The 25,746-nt window shown below is 38.3% G+C and overlaps 1 protein-coding gene across 1 annotated transcript in view; it reads left to right on the top strand.

The window, feature by feature from the left end:
- The window catches only part of LOC126101413 (uncharacterized), a 141,823-nt gene that overhangs the window by 78,164 nt on the left and 37,913 nt on the right, over positions 1-25,746 (top strand). Inside the window, exon 5 of the mRNA XM_049912075.1 lies at positions 24,560-24,659. Within this exon, the coding sequence (XP_049768032.1) occupies positions 24,560-24,659 (100 nt within the window). The remainder of the gene's footprint in view (positions 1-24,559; positions 24,660-25,746) is intronic.

A 25,746-nucleotide genomic window follows, 5' to 3' on the forward strand; every position in this document is an offset into this window, starting at 1 on the left:
ACAAATCCATTAGGCTGATCCTTCACTGTACATTAATATAGTATTACGTTACAGTGATTGCGCAATGTGGTGGCAACTGCATGTTGGTAGGTGGATTCGCAGACAGAATTGCTGGACTCTGTCATTTCTTCGTGGCGATGATTCATACAAATTCCAGAATAGTTCGAGCTATTTGTCCATCCATCCGAGGCCTTGGAAAGAAGCAGGAAAAGCCTCTCTCTGAATCATCACAATATGCACCGTTATAATGACAGTGCACAGACTCGTAGCTCCTTTCCGACTGGTGGCTCGTCTCCGACTGACTATCAGTTCCACCTTTTTCACCTATGCCAACCACAATTTGCGCGTGCTACACATTTCCGTTCCAGAGGGGAACCACTACACCATTTACATACAAACTAACTAAGAACCCTAAGTGAGGATCAGCAATTTACATAACAGCAAACAAATACATTAAATAAAACAGAACATTTTCACATATTGACACTTCTACAAAAAATTATTCACACAAAATTACAATTACATACAATAAGTTCTGTTCCCTCCAACTGGGACAAAGAACTTTAAATTACAGATACACCACTTTGCATAGAATCAAATCACGACACCAAAGTTTTTTAACAAAGAAAAGAGTACACAATTTTATGTTATCGATTCAATCACACTTACAGAAGATCAACAACGTAACATTAAATAAAGCAAAAGCAAAATAAATTCATACAGCATAAGAGCTGTGGTGTTACACATGCCCCATGTTTCGTTGAAGTTTCCCGTCAGGGATACTTCAAGGAAACATCTATAACACCTAAGTGGTGCTGGCTGCAAAAAAAATTATTCCATCCAACTTCAGTTGGGAAAAAAAAAACATATTACAAACATACAGTATATACACTAAGAAATTGCATATATTTCTTCCAAAAGATTTTCAAAATAAGGCATCTAAAGCAATTTTCAATTTCACACTGGTTTAAGGAAACTAATTTTGCATCATTACACAAGATACTTTTAAGCATGTTCTTTCCATACACATACAGTTCAAATAACAGACAAACAGTACAAAAATAATCTGCATATTAGTAGAATATGGTATAGCTTTCAAAATAAAATAAAAGAATACACACATATATAATAGCACAGAGCATTTTAACTTAACAAAACAGAAGTTTCTCTCTCAATAATTTTAGAGGAATGTAAAATTTCACAGACACACAAGCATATTAAAGATCACAGTACATTTTACAAGGTTCAGTAATTAATGAAATATTGAAAATATCAGTTTGCATCCACATATGTACAAATATTTACACAAACAGCTATGGAAACCTTTTCCAACTGACTCCTTAAATGCTAAAGTAACTTTGCAAGGATGTTTCAAAATAAAGCTGCTCTTCATTAATAGCAGTCCAAAATATTTGTTGCACACAAACACACTAACATATTCAGAGCCTATCTTTAATCATCACTGCTGTGTTTTAAAACAAGGCAGTCCAAAACTTTAAGGTATTTAAAAAAACTTAGTCTCAAAAACATCTACATCCATTTAAATAAGTTGCATATATATTTTATAATAACTTTTCACTGACTTCAATAAGAATAGTCAGTTCATAACATATTGCTCAAAAAAACCTAACTTAGTTCACTGCTTGCCTCAGCACTAGAAGTCCATGTTACACATTCTGCCCATTATTGGTTTGGCAGTCTTTACCTATAACATTTAGACACAAAACACAATTTAGATTAAGAACACACAAAAAAACACATTTTTAAATTGACACACTGCCCCATCCTCTAGGTTTGGCAGTTCGTGACCACTTATCAACTTCTTGCCCCACAATGGCAAGTCCTTTGGCTACTGCTCACATAGCACATTGGGGTAGCCCTCAGCTTTATGACCACAGCATTCTCATTCTTTTGTCATGCTTTGCTGCCCAACAACATATTTTTGAGCAGTTTATTGTCATCATCTTTAGGTTTTTTCATCTTTATGTCACCTCATTGGTAAAATTTGCATTAATGGTATAAAACATTAAACCTGCAACTTTGAAACAGCAATTAGACACTGGTAACAAAACCATTTCTTTTCAAATGACACAATCAGGTAACATATACATTAATCGAGAAAAAAATTAAATGTCATATTCAGGATCAAGTTAGGATAAAGTATTTCTTACTACTCCTTTATCATTGCTTTTCCACACACAGTTAGGTCATTACATACATCAAGATCAGGACAATAATTTCATATCCTATTGCAAGTGATTTCTGCCAACTCTTTTGCTGGCACTAGACACATACCTCACACACTTATTTCCCATACCTTAGTCAGGTTCATCTCCTCAGTTTTAAACACATATACAGTTTTTCAACACCATATTTGCCCCTTTCTTTTTCAAAAACATTTGCATTTAATTATATTATGGCATTCATTTACCTTTTTTTTTTCAGTAAGCTATTCTTTTCTCATCTATATTTCTCTTTCCAATTACTTTCCCATTTCATTTTTCCTTTACAATACCCACTATACTTTCATTAATCTTGGTCATTTTCTAGTGTACCCACAGTATTCTACATTATTTCCACACTATTCAATACACTCTGATAGAGAAGAAGGAAAGAAGATAGTAAAAGTTCTGAATGATGAAGAGGAAGGTTGGCAGCACGAAAAGAAACGAAAGTAGTGCTAGCAACGACTCGGGTCCCTGGTGCTCGTCAGGCACCTGACAATGCAAAGAGTGCATTGCCCCCTGAGGGTTTACAACCCTCATCAGAGGACATGTACTTTTAAATACACAACATGGTACAAACATAAGCCCTTTCTGGTCTTTAAGTGTATTAGAAATTAATTATTATCATATGGAGTTCATTGCACTTTCATAAAGTTACCATAAGCATAATTATTCATAAAGTTTTCAGGTTTTTCACTCTACATGCCCCGTATCTTCATAATTAGACTGGCAACAGTTAGTATTCAATTGAAAATAAACATTTCCTAAGCAAAGTCAAACAGTACACTATAGTAAATAAACAACAACCTGCCACAGGCCTCAAGATCAACAAAACAATAATCCACTTTCAGGTAACACTCAGGTACAATAATAATAGACATGCATTATATTAACAACATATATACAAACATCCTGCCCCCAGTCTCTTTATTAACAAGGCAGTCTTTTATGGTTCATAAAACAGTTACTAAGTCTGGTGGCTTTTTAGGCCTCCTATCTTCTACATCTTTCACTAACCCATTCAGATCTTGCCAACGTTTTGTTTCATCAGGTGGCTTTTTAGGTTTTGGAATTTCAAAGTCTTTAGCAAGGTACAACATTTCCTGTTCTGCTATCCTTTTATCAGGTGGTTCTTTTTGTTCCTGTAATTCACACTCTTTTAAAACATTTGTTAATGCTTGCCCCAGTATAGTATCATCTGGAGGTTCCTGCAAATTATGCCCCTGTGTAACATTACTGAATAATTTATTCGGTTTTGGCCCAGATTCACTTTCTGTATCTTGCCTTGGAAAAATGTCACTAATTTTCTCATACCCTCTTTCAGTAAAAGTATATTCACTTTCATTTACACCTGAGAATTCATCTTCACTGGAGTCATCACTACTCTCTTCCTCACCATCAGATTTACTTAAGTACTCGACTTTTGAACAACAGAGAAAGTTAGTATATTCATTCTTATCTGTATTCATATACCCTTCATCATCTGAACTATCACTAGGTTCTATTTCGTTATCAGATTCGAGCAGGAGGGCAACTTTTAAACAGTGAGGCAGATTATTACTAGATGTTTCAGTCACTTCGTTTTCCGACTCATTTTCTACATAATGCACATCGTTTGGACAGTCAGGCACTTCTGTTATATCACTTTGAACGATTTCAGCCTTAACTTCATACTTAGTATAATCGCCACATTCTTCAATAATTTTCATTTCATTTTCTTCCATGCTGTCATTTTCAGGTAATCGTGCGAAATTCTTACTAGACCCTTCTGCATTAAAATTATTAAACACCTTTCCATCAACAATGATTTCGTCTGCACTGCTCATAATGTCATGATTACTAACGTCCTCCTCTACCTCATTTTTACCTATTATTAATTGTGCACACGTCTTTTGCGTGGCACGTTCTACCTCCCTTTCCTCTTTATTCATCACAACCTCCCCCACATCTACGTCTTTTACCTCATACACATCGTTAACAGTACAAATATTCCCCTTTTCACTCGCCTTTTCTGTCTCCCTTTTATTCTTTAATAAAGTCTTTTCGCACGATTCCGATACCGAGTTATCTTTATTATATGACGTATTAACTTTATTTTCATTTCTACATTCATCTACTACTGAAACCGGCCATCGGAAGTGTCCGATCCCGCCTCTTCTGTCTCTCTCTACGGCAGCCATCTTGTTCTGACGTCTGCCATTTGTGCCTGCTGCCAAGTGCAATGTACGCTGCTGCGTCAACCGCTGGCCCGAGCACAAACGGTCACGTGACTTCGCGCTGGGAACGCCACTATGTATCACTCCGCGCCCGTTTGCTGTAGGCGCGCCCTTAACCTTCCTGCCCCGTAGTTCACATCTTTCCTTCTCGAATCTAATATTTGGCATCTTTTCTTTGGGCCCAAAACCGGTTTCCGCGTGAATCCGGCCCGTAACACACGCGGTTTTCAGTTTTCCATTTCGTTTCTAGTTTGGGAATTACGTGCTATGTATCCTCTGCCGCGCGTCGTATAATTTCCCCTGCCTCTCGCACGACCTCTTTGAATCGTGTTTACACGAAATCTATCGTTTTCCTGTCGTTCAGCTTGGTCATTATTTTCTCGCGAATAATTATTGTTATTATGGGGACGGTACTCGCGATTTCTTCGCCAGTGATCTTCATCCTCTACCCTTTCCAAGAACGCAGAAAAACTACTGTGTGTACTTCCAACATATCGTTTCGAATCCTCAGGCAGTTTCTGCCAAAGAACCCAAACGATCTCGGCTTCAGTTCTTCTTGCTTTTAGGTGTATCAGTTTTCTGTACCATGATTCGCAAAATTCTTTCATGGTTTGCCTACCCCTGATGTCATACAACCTGGCCATTAAAAACTCACGCCACAACTGGTCTTGTTTTTGTTCTGACCAGTACTCGTCAATAAACTTTTGTTTAAAGGTTTCAAAAGACATCTGGTTAGTATCAAGATTCAACCCCCACCTTTTTGCTTCTCCCGTTAATGCACTGATCACAACATTGATTTTTTCCTGGTCAGACAAATATTCAGGAAAATTTCTTTCGCAATTCTTTACAAAGTCTAGGGGGTGCCATCCGTTATGCTTCTTTGCTGGGTCGAATTTTTCCTCGCCCTCTAATATTTTACTGAAATGCATTTTTTCAGTAAAATGTGTAGGTCCGGTTTGTATTTTTCTTTCCAAGTCATGCACTTTGCCTTGGATTTGTGAAGCGTTATGTTCACACTTCTTTTCACAAGTAACAATCTGTTTGGTTAATTCTCTACTTGTTTCTGTTACAGATTGTTTGATCTGTGCAAATTCCACATTACATTCTGTTTGTATTTCGGATTTAATACCGAATACCTTTTCGTCTACTTTAGTGATGACTAAGGGTTCTATTTGGTCTTGAATTTTAATTACTTCAGAGTCAAATCTTTCGTTAATGTCATCAATTTGTCCTTGTACATTGGCAATATTGCCATTGATGACAGTAATTTCGCTTTTAATACTTTTGATTTCATTACTCACTGTTCCTACCCTTGAGTTGACTTCTTCAATTTGTTTACTAAGTCTGGTACCCTGCTCTTGCATTTGTTTACTAATATCACTACCTAGTGCTGCGTTTTGCGCTGCAATTTGTGCCTTAATATTGTCATTTTCTGCTGCAATTTGTTGCCCCTGTGCTGCAATTTGTGCCTTAATATTGTCATTTTGTGCAGACAGTATTCTAAGCAAGTCAGTCAGATCTAGTGTCTTTTCACTTTTTGATTCTACTGCCTTTTCGTGTTCCGATCCTACACCCCTTTCTGGTTTTGGTGATTCAAACATATCCCTTGATACATCAGCATAGCCACTGTCTTCGACAACATCGCTTACATTGTCTTGCTTAGTACGCGCTACACACATAGCTTCGATCTGTTTATTAACGTCTGCGTGATAACGTACGTAATTTAACTCGCGCGTCATGCCATCTGTTGGTGTGCTGCCTGAACTGCTCTCGGTTGCATTCTGCTCTCGCGCGTGTAGATTTATTTCTAATTTCCTGTCCATTTTAGCTATTATTAAGTACAAATACCTTTTATTTTTTATTTAGTCTGAACTTTCACTATTAGTTCTGTCAAGTAATGTACAGGTTCGTGCCGCTGGGCGTTTTGTGTTCACTCAATGTTTGTAAAATGCTAACTACTTATAATTTTTCCCGTTTGTAGGTGCAAATTGAACAACGTCCTGTCACGCGGCGCCACGTATAACACTCTCTCTCTGGTGCTACTGTACCATAACCTCTATGCTAGAAGCAGGTTGTAACATAAAGCAATTTTGTAAAAGCATCTATGGCACAAAGCAACAGAGCAGTGTTACCCTCTGAGAGGAATTTTGTTAATTTGACCGTGTTGTTCCTAACGGAGGTGGCTTATCGGAAATGAAAGTAAGAATTACGTAAACATTGGAATAGTGACAAACTAAATTTTGCCTAGCTATACTATTCCTAGAATAAGGGAAGCGGTCGCCAGCCTAATTAGGCAAGAGAAAGATTAACATTCTCGTTTATGAAAGTAGGTATAAGTAACTATAATGGACAACACAACAGACACAACCTAGACTTAGTAACACGCGAGTGCAATGAACTCTGACGCACATATGTTTTAAGATTGAAGCTAACAGTTAGAGCAGCAGGAACTATTTTCCAAATTATAACAGGTACAAAAAAACACTATCACTTTCAGGGTTTACACAAACTGAGTGGTCTTTATACTGTTAATATGCACACAAGAGAGACAAACACTTGGCATACATGAGAATATAACGTTTCACAACTGCAGCTTTCTCACTTTTACTACAACGAAACACAATGTTGACAAAATTGCAAGAAACTGACTCACCTTTTAGAATTTACCACAGACAACAACGTGATCATTTACTTTATAAGACTCAGCCTAAAGTTTGAAGTTGGTAACAGCACTTTAGTAAGCAGTTTTACTAGGAAAATTATTTCAACAAGCATCATTGATTTTAACTTTCTCTTTACTAAGTTCAAGAGGCATTAATTGATAAAACTCTGGTCATAAATGTACTTTCAGTAAGGACACTCGGTAATCACTTTACTTCAAACGGAGAGGACCCTGAGAGGTATTATGATGAGGAGTGAAATCAAGGTAGGTAAATAAATTCCGATATGAATTACCTTATATTTCAGCACACTAACAAATCCATTAGGCTGATCCTTCACTGTACATTAATATAGTATTACGTTACAGTGATTGCGCAACGTGGTGGCAACTGCATGTTGGTAGGTGGATTCGCAGACAGAATTGCTGGACTCTGTCATTTCTTCGTGGCGATGATTCATACAAATTCCAGAATAGTTCGAGCTATTTGTCCATCCATCCGAGGCCTTGGAAAGAAGCAGGAAAAGCCTCTCTCTGAATCATCACAATATGCACCGTTATAATGACAGTGCACAGACTCGTAGCTCCTTTCCGACTGGTGGCTCGTCTCCGACTGACTATCAGTTCCACCTTTTTCACCTATGCCAACCACAATTTGCGCGTGCTACACATTTCCGTTCCTGAGGGGAACCACTACACCATTTACATACAAACTAACTAAGAACCCTAAGTGAGGATCAGCAATTTACATAACAGCAAACAAATACATTAAATAAAACAGAACATTTTCACATACTGACACTTCTACAAAAAATTATTCACACAAAATTACAATTACATACAATAAGTTCTGTTCCCTCCAACTGGGACAAAGAACTTTAAATTACAGATACACCACTTTGCATAGAAGCAAATCACGACACCAAAGTTTTTTAACAAAGATAAGAGTACACAATTTTATGTTATCGATTCAATCACACTTACAGAAGATCAACAACGTAACATTAAATAAAGCAAAAGCAAAATAAATTCATACAGCATAAGAGCTGTGGTGTTACAAGCTTTACAGCCCCCATGGGGTACCTTATCAATGCAGCCACTGGCTATTTTGTGCATGATTTTACAAGTGTTTAAATAGACTGTATAGTACAGGTTCCGAGAAAAACTCCTAAATAGCTGCACACAATGCTTCGCGTAATTGGGTTGTTAGAGAGAGTTTGCACTTAGGTAGCATGTATGTAACTTTATTTGCTGCTGTTGCTAATTTATTGCTCCTGTTCTATCACCACAATAAATTAACAATATCTGATATCGTTCACCACATTACGTTCCTGCAGATTTAATCCGAGTCGATCTAGTCATTTAATCGCTCATCTTGCCACGCTTTTTTATTCGTCACGTTGACAGGACAGAATCTATCTGCAATAAGATTGCTTGTGATTATATTTTGAAATAATAACCATTTTTATTCAAGTAACTTTTTCCGTGAGGCACAAGTATCCCATTCTTGAGGATAGAATCTACCGTCTTACCTAATGGGGTTTAGCCTTTCCTAATCCACCTTGTTGTTGGTGGAAAAATTGTCTACCTCGTACCAAATGTATCTTCATTTTCTGAATACTCGAAGTATTACTGTGCCATATCCAGAGTATACGGGATGTGAGGCACACTTGTGTTGCGGACAGGTTGTTAGAAGCCTTACACTACAATTCGAAGCGTGGTGTACGCATACTGGTCTGTCCACGGCGTGTAGTGTGCTTCACATGCCGAGCTACAGAAAACGAAAGTTCTACTGCGTTACGAATTATGCAAAATTAAACGGGAAAACTTTTTACTTTTTTTTTACTTATACTCGCAGAGGTAGCTTTGTTTGTGACATTCATGATGTAATCGAATGGGAGAATTGAAAATGTTGACATAAGACATATGTCCACTCACTGCTACCTAAAACGCTTTACCGCCATACAGTTTTAACAAGAGTAACAACAGAGGGCAGTTTCGGAAGACACTGAAACCCGTTTCACTTTTGTCTCCAGATGTTTATTTTCCCAAGAACCATTTTTCAGGCCTAAAATAGCCTACTAAATAAATTCTGCAATAATGTGTACATGAAAAATGACCAAGTCTTAAGGTCTGGAACACACTAACACCAAATTTGTCACCAGTGACGTGAGGGCGTCTTGGTACAAGGTAGTCCATGAGATAACTGCAACAAAAGAATACTTCATCAAAATACATTCCACGCCTAGCAATCAATACCGAGCTTGTAACCTGGTAGATAGAGTTGCACACAAGTTTGTATGCACACAAACCTCTAAGAACTGGTTATAAATTCAAAATAAATCAGCAGTAATACAAAGAACCAATCCTCTCAGTATTGGTAAACTGACGATATTAAAACCAGAAATAACGCAATAAATTGATTAACAACAATTGCAGTATATTGGAAAAGTCACAAATACTCGCCACACACATACTGACATGCATTACAAGGAAACTCAAAGAATTACGACGGTGGTCAAAACACAAAATCAAATTAATTATCTAGACGTTTCTTGTTCAGCAGAATAAAGGGAAATAGCTAGATGAGGCTTTTCGTGGGAGGGTATTATTTACGGGATTTCCAGAATACGTTACCTGCAGATGATGAAAATGATACAATTAGATGCAATGTGCGACTAAGACAAGTAGTTAGTACCAATTATATTTTACTGGTACCACAAGGACATTGCGAAGTTATTTGGTGGCTGAAAGTATTCCACGAACAATCAGAACACAGGAGAAGGTCGGTTGGTGTGTTTTCATTGCTAATCAATAATCGAAAAGACTCTGCCTTACTTGCTGTGCGGAATGAGTCATAACAGTGCAAACTATTTAATTAAAATTCTCTGCGCAGGTAAACAGTGCGATTCCAATGGGAACGTCCTAAAACAATGTAGAAAAAATGTTTAGGCCTTACGAAGAGAATAATTATTATGGTGTCAGATGTAAGAGGTACGTGTTCTAAAGATAAGGAGATAAACATTGAATTAGAGAACAGTAATTCAAACGTAACCGTAATAATTACGATGTTAGTAAACCGAGGCTTTTAACTGATGTGCGATAATCTGTTCTGAGACACTTCAAACTATGAGAACGTGTTGTTGTGCTGGTGTATAAAAACTGATAACCACAGAAATAGCCAGCTTGCAAAAGGTCCATGATTAAGGAATTTGTTGCTAGTGCACTCGAGCAGATGTAACTTCGATGGATTGGTCACGCGCTGCCTGCGATATGTACGCTACGAGAGAACCTCAGACCAGAGAGCAGTGTTGTATGCAGTAAGAGCAGTGTCGGTAGCAGTAGGAGTAAGTAGTTGCTAGCTGGCAGTCTGGTGTATCGTGCTGGCTGGGCCGGTCGTGTGCAGCGATGCCGGAGCCTGAGCGTTGTAGTATAAAGTAAAAGCAGCCTCGCGCACATGTGGTATTGTTATGTCAAGTCCCATGTAAATGTTTTAAAAAAAATCTCTTGATAATAATCTTTCTCAAAAAAAGTAACTTTTGACAATCATTCATTTCAATTTAAAGAATTTACTAATTTCTCCAATCCATGGTCATCCCGATTATTGTAAAGAAAAAATCAGTTGTTCTTTTTAAACATGACAAATCTATCGTCCAGCATTGCACTGGGCTGTGCCAGAAAAATTTCATATAGGAACAGATATACACTCCTGGAAATGGAAAAAAGAACACATTGACACCGGTGTGTCAGACCCACCATACTTGCTCCGGACACTGCGAGAGGGCTGTACAAGCAATGATCACACGCACGGCACAGCGGACACACCAGGAACCGCGGTGTTGGCCGTCGAATGGCGCTAGCTGCGCAGCATTTGTGCACCGCCGCAGTCAGTGTCAGCCAGTTTGCCGTGGCATACGGAGCTCCATCGCAGTCTTTAACACTGGTAGCATGCCGCGACAGCGTGGACGTGAACCGTATGTGCAGTTGACGGACTCTGAGCGAGGGCATGTAGTGGGCATGCGGGAGGCCGGGTGGACGTACCGCCGAATTGCTCAACACGTGGGGCGTGAGGTCTCCACAGTACATCGATGTTGTCGCCAGTGGTCGGCGGAAGGTGCACGTGCCCGTCGACCTGGGACCGGACCGCAGCGACGCACGGATGCACGCCAAGACCGTAGGATCCTACGCAGTGCCGTAGGGGACCGCACCGCCACTTCCCAGCAGATTAGGGACACTGTTGCTCCTGGGGTATCGGCGAGGACCATTCGCAACCGTCTCCATGAAGCTGGGCTACGATCCCGCACACCGTTAGGCCGTCTTCCGCTCACGCCCCAACATCGTGCAGCCCGCCTCCAGTTGCGTCGCGACAGGCGTGAATGGAGGGACGAATGGAGACGTGTCGTCTTCAGCGATGAGAGTCGCTTCTGCCTTGGTGCCAATGATGGTCGTATGCGTGTTTGGCGCCGTGCAGGTGAGCGCCACAATCAGGACTGCATACGACCGAGGCACACAGGGCCAACACCCGGCATCATGGTGTGGGGAGCGATCTCCTACACTGGCCGTACACCACTGGTGATCGTCGAGGGGACACTGAAGAGTGCACGGTACATCCAAACCGTCATCGAACCCATCGTTCTACCATTCCTAGACCGGCAAGGGAACTTGCTGTTCCAACCGGACAATGCACGTCCGCATGTATCCCGTGCCACCCAACGTGCTCTAGGAGGTGTAAGTCAACTACCCTGGCCAGCAAGATATCCGGATCTGTCCCCCATTGAGCATGTTTGGGACTGGATGAAGCGTCGTCTCACGCGGTCTGCACGTCCAGCACGAACGCTGGTCCAACTGAGGCGCCACGTGGAAATGGCATGGCAAGCCGTTCTACAGGACTACATCCAGCATCTCTACGATCGTCTCCATGGGAGAATAGCAGCCTGCATTGCTGCGAAAGGTGGATGTACACTGTACTAGTGCCGACATTGTGCATGCTCTGTTGCCTGTGTCTATGTGCCTGTGGTTCTGTCAGTGTGATCATGTGATGTATCTGACCCCAGGAATGTGTCAATAAAGTTTCCCCTTCCTGGGACAATGAATTCACGGTGTTCTTATTTCAATTTCCAGGAGTATATATGCGGTACCCGGAAACTTCATTGAGGTAAGATTTTTCAATTTATTCAGAATGATCTTTCAGGCCCATGATGCAGCACTGCTGACGTCTAAAATTTACCACTTTAAATTCACAATCAATTATTGCAAGGGTATTAGTGAGCCACAATTTTATTGAGAAGTTAGACACATTGCATTATTGGTAGGTTACGGAGTACATTTATCTGTTGGTAGGTTACGCAGAATGTGACTTATATAATTATATTTTTTACTGTAGGGAGGTTTCGGAATTTTTCTGTTGGCAGGAGAATCTCAGACCAAAGAGCAGTGTTGTATGCAGTAGGAACTGTGTAACAGTTGTGTGTATCCTGTTGGTTGGGCCGGTCGTGGGGAGCGATGGCGGAGCCTGAGCGTTGTAGCATAAGGTAAAAGCAGCCTCGCGCATATGTAGTATTGTTATGTCAAGCCCCATGTAAATGTTTTTAAAACAATCTCTCAATAATAATCTAACTTATAAAAAATTAACTTTTGACAATCATTCAACTCAATTTAAAGATTTTACTAGTTTATGCAATCCTTGGTCATCCTGATTGTTGTAAAGACAAATAAGTCGTTTCTTTAGGGTCGCCAAGTGTAACCTCCCAACAGAAAAATTCCGAAACCTCCCTACAGTAAAAAATATAATTATATAAGTCACATTCTGCGTAACCTACCAACAGATAAATGTATTCCGTAACCTACCAATAATGCAATGTGACTAATCTCTCAATAAAATTGTGGCTCACTTAAAACCTTTCAATAATTGATTTTGAATTTAAAGTGGTAAATTTTAGACGTCAGCAGTGCTGTGTCATGGCACTGAAAGATCATTCTGAATAAATTGAAAAATCTTACCTCAATGAAGTTGCCGGATAACGCATATATATCTGCTCCTAAATGAAATTTTTCTGGCACAGCCCAAGTGCAATGCTGGACGATAGATTTGTCATGTTTAAAAAGAACAACTGATTTTTTCTTTACAATAATCGGGATGACCATGGATTGGAGAAATTAGTAAATTCTTTAAATTGAAATGAATGATTGTCAAAAGTTACTTTTTATGAGAAAGATTATTACTAAGAGATTTTTTTAAAACATTTACATGGACTTGATATAACAATACTACATATGCGCGAGGCTGCTTTTACCTTATACTACAACGCTCAGGCTCCGCCATCGCTCCACACGACCGGCCCAGCCAGCACGATACACCAGACTGCCAGCTAGCAACTACTTACTCCTACTGCTACCGACACTGCTCTTACTGCATACAACACTGCTCTCTGGTATGAGGTTCTCTCATAGCATACATATCGCAGGCAGCGCGTGAGCAATCCATCGAAATTACATTTCCTCGAGTGCACTAGCAACAAATTCCTTAATCATGGACCTCTTGCTAAACCCTCCACTGGGGGGGGGGGGGGGGAATTTGACAGCGATGGTGAGTCAATTGGACTTGCCATGAGCAACAAATTTTTCTATAATCTATTTAGTTACTAAGTCTACAGTCACAGAGTGTATACATTATTGATAAGTGCAGAACATATTAATAAATGGAACAGAGTGCACACGCACTGAGTTCAGAACATATTAAGAAATGACAAAATGTATACACAATGAGTACAAAATATATTAACAAATGACATAAAGTGCACACACACTGTATAAGTCTTTAGCATTTTTTACAAGAACTGAATACATTAAGAAATGAAATAAAGTGCACACACACTGTAAAAGTCTTTAACATGTGTACATGAATTAAACATATCAAGGAATGAAATAAAGTGCACACGCACTGTAGAAGTCTTTAGCATATTTACATGAACTGAATACATTAAGAAATGAAATAAAGTGCACACGCACTGTAAAAGTCTTTAGCATTTTACAAGAACTGGATACATTAAGAAATGAAATGAAGTGCACACGCACTGTAAAAGTCTTGAGTATTTTTGCATGAATTAAATATATCAGGGAGTGAAATAAAGTGCACTCGCACTGTAGAAGTCTTTAGCATTTTTACAAGAACTGAATACATCAGGAAATGAAATAAAGTGAATACACACTGTATAAGTCTCTAACATTTTACAAGAACTAGGAAAGGAATGGGAAAGATAGCATCATGGTTGTAGCACAGTGGGTTGCACATAGCTGCACTGAAAGTCCATATCTTTCTACAGAAGCACAACACCAAGTGAGACAATCTGAAGTTCTCTTCCCTGAAGTATTTATTAGTGTAGCCAAGACACTGAAATGTTGTATTAATATTCTATGTAATCATTTTGGTAGTACATTAGGTACACCAAACAGTAGGACCATAATGACATCTCCATCGTTCAAGGTGGTGGAGAGCTTGATATGTCAACACCACATTCTTGTAGAATCCATACTCTCACATCAATGTAGGATTAGTGCAAAAACCAAATATAGTGCTCAATGACCATGAGGATGGAAAAGACATACGGATATTGCAGTAATTGCTGGTAATTAGGTCAGAAGGTGAAGGATACATTACGTCTTATGCTAGTCATCATAGATTTACACTAGTGTATCAACCGATCTGAATAATTATTGACATTCATTGGCCATTTCCACAGCATTTAAGTAGAATGTATGGAGTATTACAGAAAATTATTCATGTCATCTCATTACAGTAATTATTGGCATAGCATTTATGCATAAGTCATCTCATTACAGTAATTATTGGCATTCATTTATGCAGTGTTACAAAACATCATTCATAAGTCATCTCATTACAGTAATCACTGGCATAGCATTTATGCATAAGTCATCTCATTACAGTAATTATTTGCATTCATCTATGCAGTGTTACAAAACGTCATTCATAAGTCATCTCATTACAGTAATCATTGGTATAGCATTTCTGCATAATTACAAAACATCATTCAGTATTACTCAGAAGTCATCATTCAAAACAAGAGTTATTGTGTGTAGCATCAAGCTGCTAGTGTTTATATTTGATATCATGCAAGTGGCATAAGACATATTTAAAATGTAACACATTGGAACTATTACTCAAAGTCTGTAGTCCAATAATACATAGATATAATGGATTCAATACATCAGAGAAATTTGCATTATATTTAGGACTACAAATATACCTTAAACTGTTAGCATTATTTAGTTGTATACTGGTAATAGTTGGGACTGGTAATAAAACTTTTTTTTGTACTAGCAATGCATTGCGTTGGGATCGATAGTTAATTGCTGGGGCATGAAAATATTTGCTTTTGACTTATTGCTGAAAATAAGGATTATTAACGTCATTCGTCATGAGTCAGCTGTAGCAAGGTTATGAAACAAGTACAGTATATGTGATCACATTCATAAGTGATAGACAAAACTGGGTAAAAAAATGCAAGTATTAGAACAGCTTTCATAGCTAAGTGCTTATAGCATATTGATACCATGAAAAGCTTCCCCTGGGAAAAATACAAAATGGGTTATTGACCTGAAAGAAAAGATGTACTCATATTATGCTGAAAAGTAGTGAACTTCGAATAACAGGTAATGAAATGTATACTTAATATGTATGCACTCTAGCTGTCTTTCCCAAAACATTCAGTCATTATACTATGCGACATAAGACATACTGTCTAAAGGAACTACAACAAATACTTAAATAACTCCATAGCATTTCTTAACTAACAGAAAATATATAGACTTCATCATTATCGTCATCTGCAAAGAAAAACTTTATTATTCATATTACCATATTCTTCATACAACTATTCATCATCATTTATTCTCATCTGCAAAAATAGACACTTCATGATTCATATTCATATTACCATTTACTTCATACAGCTATTCATTTTCATTACATTATATAGTATAGAGTTTCTTACTTCTAGCATATTTCATCACTAAAATTAACATGTGTAGTTCTGTCTGACAGCCTGCATCAATCGCCTCGTATTCTGAAAGAAAAATAATTAGTTAAGACTGCTGTTATATAGTGAGTATAGTATATTGTTGTTAATGCCTTGTAATTCTGATTCATTTGCTCTTCATGACAAGGTATTGCATTTTCTTTCGTTCATTCCGATGGTGAAATTTCCATTTCATAGTAAACCACTGGGGTTGTATAATTTATTTCCTTTACACGTTATTGCTTTCTGAAAATGATGAATAAGGATTAATATCTTGCATTTAAATCACGTACCCATTAAATGAAAACTTGTTTCTAGTGATATAACTAAGCATACGGCATAGCATGACAGAAAACGTATTAGGTCAAAAACATAGACAATTTTCAAGTGCAAAAATGTACGCACAGTATCATAATGTAGTAGCAAAAAATGTAGAATAGTCAAGATATTGAGATATCATTAGGAAAAATGTCAGAGTCAACTCGTGTTTGTTATATCTTAAAGATTTCATAGTGCATACAGACAAAATTCTACTTTCGTTAGGAAAACAATCATACAAACACCAAAGAAATCGAAAAATGTGCACAGTCTGATGTGTAACGACAAGAAAAGCGACCTGCTAACCTTACCTTGCCGCGCACTTGCCAAGAAAAAATATAATCATTATCAGTAAGTAGTCACATAAATATAATTGCATAAGTGGTCATATAAATATCGGGAAATGGAATTACAGTGTGCTAAATCATAAAGCATGTTCATTCAATAAACGGTTTAATATTGGAAATATAGTGATTGCCCTTGCTTTTTGTGGTTCTCAAAGTTTCGACGTGTACTACATTGGGGTGAGGAATGCTACGAATTCTATATGTACCTGCGTACGGCAGCTCAAATTTACTGCATCTACTTTTTCCTCTGTTGGATAAATAATGTGTGCGTACTAATATCTTCTGTCCAATGTGAAAGTCACGGCGTGTACAAACCTGTTTTTGCTGTCTTCTCCGGCGCTGTGCGGCACGTTTGCTGTTGTTGAGCGCAGTGTCAATTATTTCGTGGTGGCGTAGTCGACGAGATATAGGAAAAGATACTAATTCTTTAATTTTGTTAGGTGGTTCAACATTTTTCAATATAACAGTCGGAAATAGCACAGTAGATTCATTTGGTATGAAGTTAATTACATCCTGGAATGAGAATATGTGTGTATCCCAATCAGTATGGTTTTTGTGGCAGTATATTCTACATAGTTTACTAATTTCTTTCATTAGTCGTTCAGAAGGGTTCGAAGAAGCGTGATATCTGGATATATAGATCGCAGGAATGTTTCTAGCTCGTAACATAGTGTCCATATCGCAGATCGAAATTGTGGTCCATTGTCGGAAATTACTTTCAATACTTGCCCTACATGAAACAGTAAAATTTTTTACAAATGCATTCGAAACAGATTTCGCAGTGGCTTTGCGTAACGGAGTGAAGGTAACAAATTTCGAAGTGAGTTCAACAGCGACAAAGATATAGCAAAAACCTCTGTTAGTTCTGAGAATTAGATAATAAATGTCTACAGCGGCCATATGACTCAATTTAACGGGTACAATGGGATGTAACGGAGGAATATGTGAAATCGTGTCTGATTTAGCTTTCTGGAAGATTTTACATGACGCTAAAACTCGTCGATTACGTTTCGCCATGTTGGCAAAATAACAGTTCTGTTTTAGTATAAGAAAACATTTTCTGACTCCATAATGTGTGTAACTTAAATGAGTATACCAAATTAATTTGTTAACAAGTTCGTCAGGAATACATAATAACCAGTTGTTGCTGTCAGGGTGAGAGCGGCGAAACAGAATATTATTCCGTACAATGTAATGGTTTCTAATGGTAACATTATTCCTATCTTGCCAAAGGTGTTTAATTTCTTTCCACATGTTGTCTTTGCTCTGCTCTTGTGCTATGTCTCGTAATGACGACGAAATGAAATTTTCAAATGCAACTTGTCGAACATACATGACACTAAAATTTGCTTGGCAGAAGTTGGTTGCGATGTCTTGCTGTGTTGTGGCGTAGCAAGACAGCCACGCCACTCGGAGGTAGCCGAAAGGCACGCGTACACACACGCCGGCTGGCGTGAGTTCTGGAACAGGATACTTGGTGAATACTATAGAGAAAAATATGCAGTTCCTCGGATACTTAACTTTATTGCATCCTTGTGGTACATCGCTATTGACGATACAAATGAGACTATCTCCAGATACGGTTAATTACAATCACTGTAAGGCTAATGGCGCCTTGCTAGGTCGTAGTCATGGGCTTAGCTGAAGGCTATTCTAACTGTCTCTCGGCAAATGAGAGCAAGGCTTCGTCAGTGTAGACGCTAGCAAAGTCGTCGTACAACTGGGGCGAGTGCTAGTCCGTCTTTCTAGACCTGCCATGTGGTGGCGCTAGGTCTGCAAGTACTGACAGTGGCGACACGCGGGTGCTACATGTACTAATGGACCGCGGCCGATTTAAGCTACCACCTAGCAAGTGTGGTGTCTGGCGGTGACACCACATGCTGATTGTTGCTGAGAGAACGGGATAGTGCGTCTGCTACAACATTTTGTGTGCCGGGAATATGAACAATTGTAAAGTTAAATTCCTGTAAATAAAGTTTCCATCTGCTTAACCTGTCGTGTGTAAGTTTAGCGGAAAGTAAAAACTGAATAGCTCTATGATCTGTGTAAACGGTAGAAAATGCCTGAATCTGGTAAATGCCCATACAACACATAATGTTTCAAGTTCTGTAAGAATAATTGGGTTCAGCAGGTGACAGAATGCGACTTGCAAAGGCGATGTTTTTAATTACTGTAGTATCGTCTTCTTCAATTTCCTGAAAAATGTGTACGCCTAAAGCGGTGTTAGAACTTTCGGTGGCAATGGAAAAATATCTGGTAGGATCTGGGTGTGATAAAAGTGGTGCATTTAACAAGGCATGTTTCAGGTTGACAAATTCAGACTGTGCTTGGCTATCCCAGGACCACATAGCGTTTTTACCCGTCAACTGGCATAATCTAGGGGTGTCTAAAGCAGAGTAATGAATAAATTTACGGGAAAAGTTAATTAATCCCAAAAAGCTGCGTAGTTGTTTCTTCCTCGTTGGAACAGTAATGCCACGTAAAGCTTGAAGTTTTTCCGGGCCAGGGGCAATGCCTTCTGCTGAAATTAGATGTCCAAGAAATTTTATGGAAGTTTTGCCAAAGTGGGATTTGCTAAGATTAACTGTGAGTCATTGTGCACGAAAAGTTTGCAACAGTTGTTCCAGAATCAGATTGTGTTCAGACCAGTTAACTTCTGTAATAAGAATGTCGTCTACGTACGTTGTGATTCTGTCTTTCAGTTCTGTCGGAAGTATACTATTCAAACCGCGAATAAATGCTGCTGAAGAAGTTGTTAAACCGAACGGTAAGTTGCAAAACTGGTAACAGTCACCAAAACAGAGAAATGCTGTGTACTTTCTGCAGTTCGGATGGAGCTGAATTTGCCAAAATCCCGATTTTAAATCTAATGTGGAATAAATAGCAGTACCATAAAATTTCTGTAAAAGTTCTTCTAGTGTCTGTGGGCGATCTGTTTCATTAATAATAATGTCATTGTCATGACGCGAATCAAGCACAAGTCGAAGTGAACCAATCTTTTTCTTAACAATATGGAGCGGGTTTATGTACGGACTAACTGCCGGTTCAATAATTCCTTGGTCAAGCATAGCTTGCAATTCTTTCTTAACTTGTTCTCTGTGTATATAAGGAATGGGATAATGTTTAGCTTTAAATGTGTCATGCTGTTCAACTTGAAATTCATACATAAAACCGGACATAGTACAAGGGATGTTGTCAAAAACTGGAACTTGCTTTAAAAGAATATTGCGTAGCTGAGTACATTCGTCGTCTATATTTGCACTGCTTTGTTTTACCTTCTCAGAAATCATTTGCATAACGTCGTAGTGGGCTTCGTCTGGTGTATTGTAGTTGTGTACTTACGTATCTGTGAACAATGTGGAATGACAGTCTATGTTACGTGATGTCGAAATGAGGTCTGTTCGATTATTAGCTTGTTCTTCTGCAGATAAAGCGTGCTGAAATTCTAATGCCAGTTGTACATTTTCATCCTTTAACATTAAATACGAATTTGGAAAGTCAATAACTGCGTCGTGTTGTACCAAAAAACTCGTACCTAAAATAACGTCTGTTGTCAATAAGGGAACAATCCAAAAATTTGAGTGGAACGTACGACCTGCAATACAAAATTATAAGTGTGTCTGTAATTTTACATCTACTCCTTTACCAGAAACTGCCCCTTTTACTTTAGTTTTGCCTAATGGTAACGTAGGATAGGTGTTCTCTTTGTTACATTCGTTGAAAGTTTCTTCATTTATAATTGACATAGGTGATCCAGAATCGATTACTGCTGAAAATGTGTATGATCCAATCTTTACTTCAATGACAGGGTGGGAAATTTTTTTTTAATAACTGGTTTTTCATGTAAAAGAGTGTCTCAGATGTCGTCAAAAGTGATAACGTTTTCGTGAACATGATTCTGTGTGTCAAAAGTATTGCTTATGTTGCTGGAGGATGCATCCTGTACTGTTTCTAGTCAAATTCTTTTTGACGTGCTGTTATTTGCGGGCGGATGCTGTCGCATTTCGACTATTTGTACTGTTCTGTTATTTCTTCCTGACGTATTAGGTTCGGGATGATACCGACTATCTGGTTCATTCATAATAATCTGTTGTTGTGGTTGACTCTGCTGCTGATAAAACCTACTGTTGTTATACGTGCGCTGAAAACCGTGCTCTTTGCTTTTACGTCTGTCATGATAGTCATTACTATACGGCGCATTGCGATAGGAGTTGAAATGGTGTGTTTTCTGTACGTAGTGATTTCCTTGTTGCTGTGTGAGTGTGAGAAATGATCGGAGAGTGGCGTATGCTATGTCGTGTTAGAGGCTGAGACATTTTTCATCTCTGTCACTTCTTGCTGTAAAGTTGATAATTTTCTACGTAATATATTATTGGACGAACCTATCTCACTGATTGTCTGCTGTATGTTTTGGAATTCGGGTGTTTGATTAAACGAAACTGGTGACGTATTTGGTGTCATTGTTATTTTCGATAACGTCAATACGACTGGCCAATTCATCAAATTTTTCAGTCAGTGCTTTTACCTGATCGCCGTTTTTAGTGTCACAAGCATTAATTTGTTTCTGCATTTTACGTGTGGTTTTGTTCAATTGCTTAACGTCTGCTTTAATGGCATCGGGATCCTGTATTAATTCTAATTGTTCAAGTCAGTTGGTCATTGTCTGAAAGTCTACTGTATATTTATTTTTCAAAGTCTGAATATTAGTATCTGTTTTTGTTTTTAGATCGGATATTTCACCATGCAATTCAGTGTTCAACTGTTTGATAGTATTGATTTCGTCTTATGCTGTAACAATGTTGTTGTCTACGTATGTTTTTGCTTTCGCAAATAACTTACGCTTATCTTCCTTTCTCTGTACAGTAATTGTTTCCATGACTTGTTTCTTTACTTTATTCTGTTCCTGTATAAATTTACGGTAACGCGTTTCACTGTTCTGTAGGTGGCGATTAAAACGTTCCTCAGTTTGGCTGTTCTGTTGGTCAAATTTCGTGTCTACTTTCGCATCCAGTGTGCGTGAAACTTCTGATGACATTAATTTAAACTCGTCGCGCAACTGAGTTGCGTTTTCAGAACATTGTTTAGCGACTGCACTAATTTTTTTGTGGATGCATGTGTATTACTTAATTCTTGTACAACAGATCTAATTTCTTCACTACTGTTCCTAGCACAAGCCTTAACTTCCTCACGTAATTGTTCTTTATTATCATGACATTGCACGGAAACGGCTGTAATCTGTTCAGTAAGCTGTTCAATAGAGGTGTCAAGTTTTTCATTAACTTGTTTGAACGACCTGTCGTGGTTTTCATTCGACTGATTGAAACTTTCATTAAGTTGTTTATAATTGTTGTCTTGTTTTTCATTAAGTTGTTTGAAATTGTTGTCGTGTTTTTCATTCGACTGTTTGAGATTTTCATTAAGTTGCTTGTACGATTCATGAAGTTGTAGCAATACTGCCATAACTTGATCCATGCCAAAATTAGCGACTCTATTTTCTGTGCTGTGTGATGATGTACATGCATGTGTCACGTTTTGTGTAACAATTTGGTCATTGTCTGACTCATGAAAAGGTTTGCTAATTGTATGTGCACTCTTGGTCACTACATCGGAATCAAATAAATCTGACATATTTTGAATCCATTGTTCATTTTCGTCAGAAATATTTATCTGTTCACTGTGTAAATTTTGCAAGTCAGGTTTGTCAAACTGGGCAGCGTTCATTGTAACGGAACGTGCCGCGTCATCAATTGCCGTTAAATTAATTGTGGACATGATTGAATTTGTTCGTTCATCATTTGAAATAAAATCATTACTGGTGATCGGCACGCATTGATTATCCATAATTGGAGGATTATCATTAAGGCACTGGGTGTCGCTAGTATTATCAGTCAAATTAGTCAAGTCGGTTTTTTTTCACTCATTGCGGATCGCAATGTACTGTTAGCAGTTTTTCGCGGCATTTTCAGAACACAAAGGTAGACACAAAATCGAAGACAAAGCAAAATGGAACAAATACAATAACAACAAAGAGCAATAAATTGCCGATGATCTGTGAAAGAAAGAGTGACAAATTAGTAAATGCGTTGCCCCAGATGCAAACTACATTTAACATTAGGTAAATAAGAGCAGATATATAACTGACTACTTCTCAGAAATTCACAAAATACGATCCTGGCCGGTTTTCGGCAAGTGTAACTTCCCCACAATATAGTATAATTATGTATAGCATTAACATTTAGCGTAACTTCCCAAAAAAAAAAATATATAGCATTCACATTTAGCATAACCTACCAACAGATAAATGTATTCCGTAACCTAACAATAATGCAATGTGACTAACTTCTCAATAAAATTGTGGCTCACTAATAACCTTTCAATAATTGATTGTGAATTTAGTGGCAGATTATAGACGTCAGCAGTGCTGCGTCATGGCCGTGAAAGGTCATTCTGAATAAATTGAAAAATCTTACCTCAGTGAAGTTGCCGGATAACGCATATATATCTGCCCCTATATGAAATTTTTCTGGCACAGCCCAGCGCAATGCTGGACGATAGATTTGTCATGTATAAAAAGAACTGATTTTTTCTTTACAATTATCGTGATGACCATGGATTGGAGAAATTAGTAAATTCTTTAAATTGAAATGAATGATTGTCAAACGTTACTTTTTATGAGAAAGATTATTATTAAGAGATTTTTTAAAACATTTACATGGGACTTGATATAACAATACTACATATGCGCGAGGCTGCTTTTACCTTATACTAGAACGCTCAGGCTCCGCCATCGCTCCACACGACCGGCCCAGCCAACACGATACACCCGACTCCTAGCAACTACTTACTCCTACTGCTACCGACACTGCTCTTACTGCATACAACACTGCTCTCTGGTCTGAGATTCTCTTGTAGCATACACATCGCAGGCAGCGCGTGAGCAATCCATCGAAATTACATTTCCTCGAGTGCACTAGCAACAAATTCCTTAATCGTGGACCTCTTGCAGGCTATTGTTATGTAAATTAAATAATCGCGAGAGTGAGTTTTAGAATAGTTAGAAGTCATCTGTCAGCCACTGATGGTAATAAGAAGGTAGGGACGAAGAATCCACACCATTGTATGAGAGTCTACAAAAAGTTCAATCATCTGACAAATGTAGAACGTTAACTCTCGTACTAACGCTACGGATTCGTTGAGCCATTGTTTTCCTTCTCGCATAAGGAAAGTTTCTGTAGAACTGTAGACACTTGTGGTGAACAAAAACAAAATGATCGAAATTTTGAGACTTTTTTGTCAAGAAATACTAAGATACACGGACTTGTACACTGCGTATTTTACAGTCTTGGAAGATATTCCTTTGTTGCCAAATTATATGATGAACTCCGTTTTCCATACATGTTCACAAATATACTTTTTATTTTCTCTCAACAACTTTTGTTTTATGCAGATGATTACACAGTGACAATCCTCAGAATACCAGGTAATTCAGTTTCGAAATACCCAGTCTGTAGAACTTCTTCACTCGTTCTAGAGAAGCCTGTAGTCTGGCTTAAAAACTGGTGTAAATGGTGTAACTGAAGAAATCACTCAAGGAGAAAAAAAAATCTCAGAATTTGAGACGTTGGTTTAATATTAGAATAAAGGATCATCAGAATTGTTCGAGTAAATATGTAATAGGGTCGCGGTTAGTTATCAAGCAAGTACTAAGTTCTGCATTGTAATACAGAGAAACACATCGCTTATCCGTTCTCTTTTCCAGCTGTGTGAGACTCCTGCGGAAAGTTCTCAGCCGCGCCACTTCCGTACTGCTCTTCTGCAACACGATCTCCATCTGTTTCCAAGTCATCGCTACTGCTGTTGTAAGTACTACATATCTGGAATAGATTAAAATGCATGGCAATTTCTATCTTTATAGCATTCTTTACTTCTAATAAGTTGAGATAAATGTTGACAGACTTTCATCTTTAGCGCCAACTGATGGCCTGAAACTGTGATTCATTGATAAATCACAAACGGCCATAAAAATCAACAGCCATTTGACATCAAATGGTGGATCATGGCGTGCTCTAGACTTGAAATTCGGTCGTCCGAACCCAAATTGCTCCTGCATATTTTCTTCTATCTTTTGTCCCCTTTCAATTTCGTTATCGTCTCGGCCCTTTTCTTATCTTCCTCCGTCTATCATCCATCCATCTGGTGACAGTTCCCGCTCATCTCCGTTCCCTGTTCATAACAGTCATGCATGGTGGACTAAATGAAACTGGCCTGAAAAATGTTTCATTCACCTTGAGATAGGCAACATAACTTACATCCTTCACATTTGAGGCAGATAATTTGAGCTGGCTTGCCTATCTCAAGGTGCATGAAATATTTTCTCGGCGAGCTTCATTTTGTCCAGCATGCAGTTACGTTTCCAATCCAGTCTATTCCATGATACACTTGTTTCTCTTCCTGTGTCTGCTACTGATTCTCAATATGCTTCTCTTCATTATTCACATAGTAAGTTTCTGAATGGGTTTTACAGTAAACAGTCCAAATTATTGTCTTCTGTGCATATAATAGAACAGACAATCAAATGATTAATGATTAATGTGTGGTACTTCCTTTTCGATGTGCTGATTATACAGTATTTTAGTTAATTTCTCAGCAGAGTACGCTGCGGCAGGTTGTCACACTTGTTGGTTGTTCCAAGTCACAGATCTCAGTTGCTGCCGCTTCGTAGCGGTACAGGCTAAAATCACAACACGATCATAATATTCTGCTGTTAGTATTCGTTCATTGGTGTAATAACTCTCATTATTCACTTTGTACTCAGTGAAGTCTTTATACTAGCTGCTTTCTATTATTTAGTAATAATTTCACAATGTTAATCTTTCTCAGCATTGAGATTTGGATCAAGGTTTGTTTTTCTAACACGGTTTTTGTTAGAAATGTCTGTTAGAGATT

Source organism: Schistocerca cancellata, chromosome 9, assembly GCF_023864275.1.
Source record: "Schistocerca cancellata isolate TAMUIC-IGC-003103 chromosome 9, iqSchCanc2.1, whole genome shotgun sequence".
Taxonomy (NCBI): Eukaryota; Metazoa; Arthropoda; class Insecta; order Orthoptera; family Acrididae; genus Schistocerca; species Schistocerca cancellata.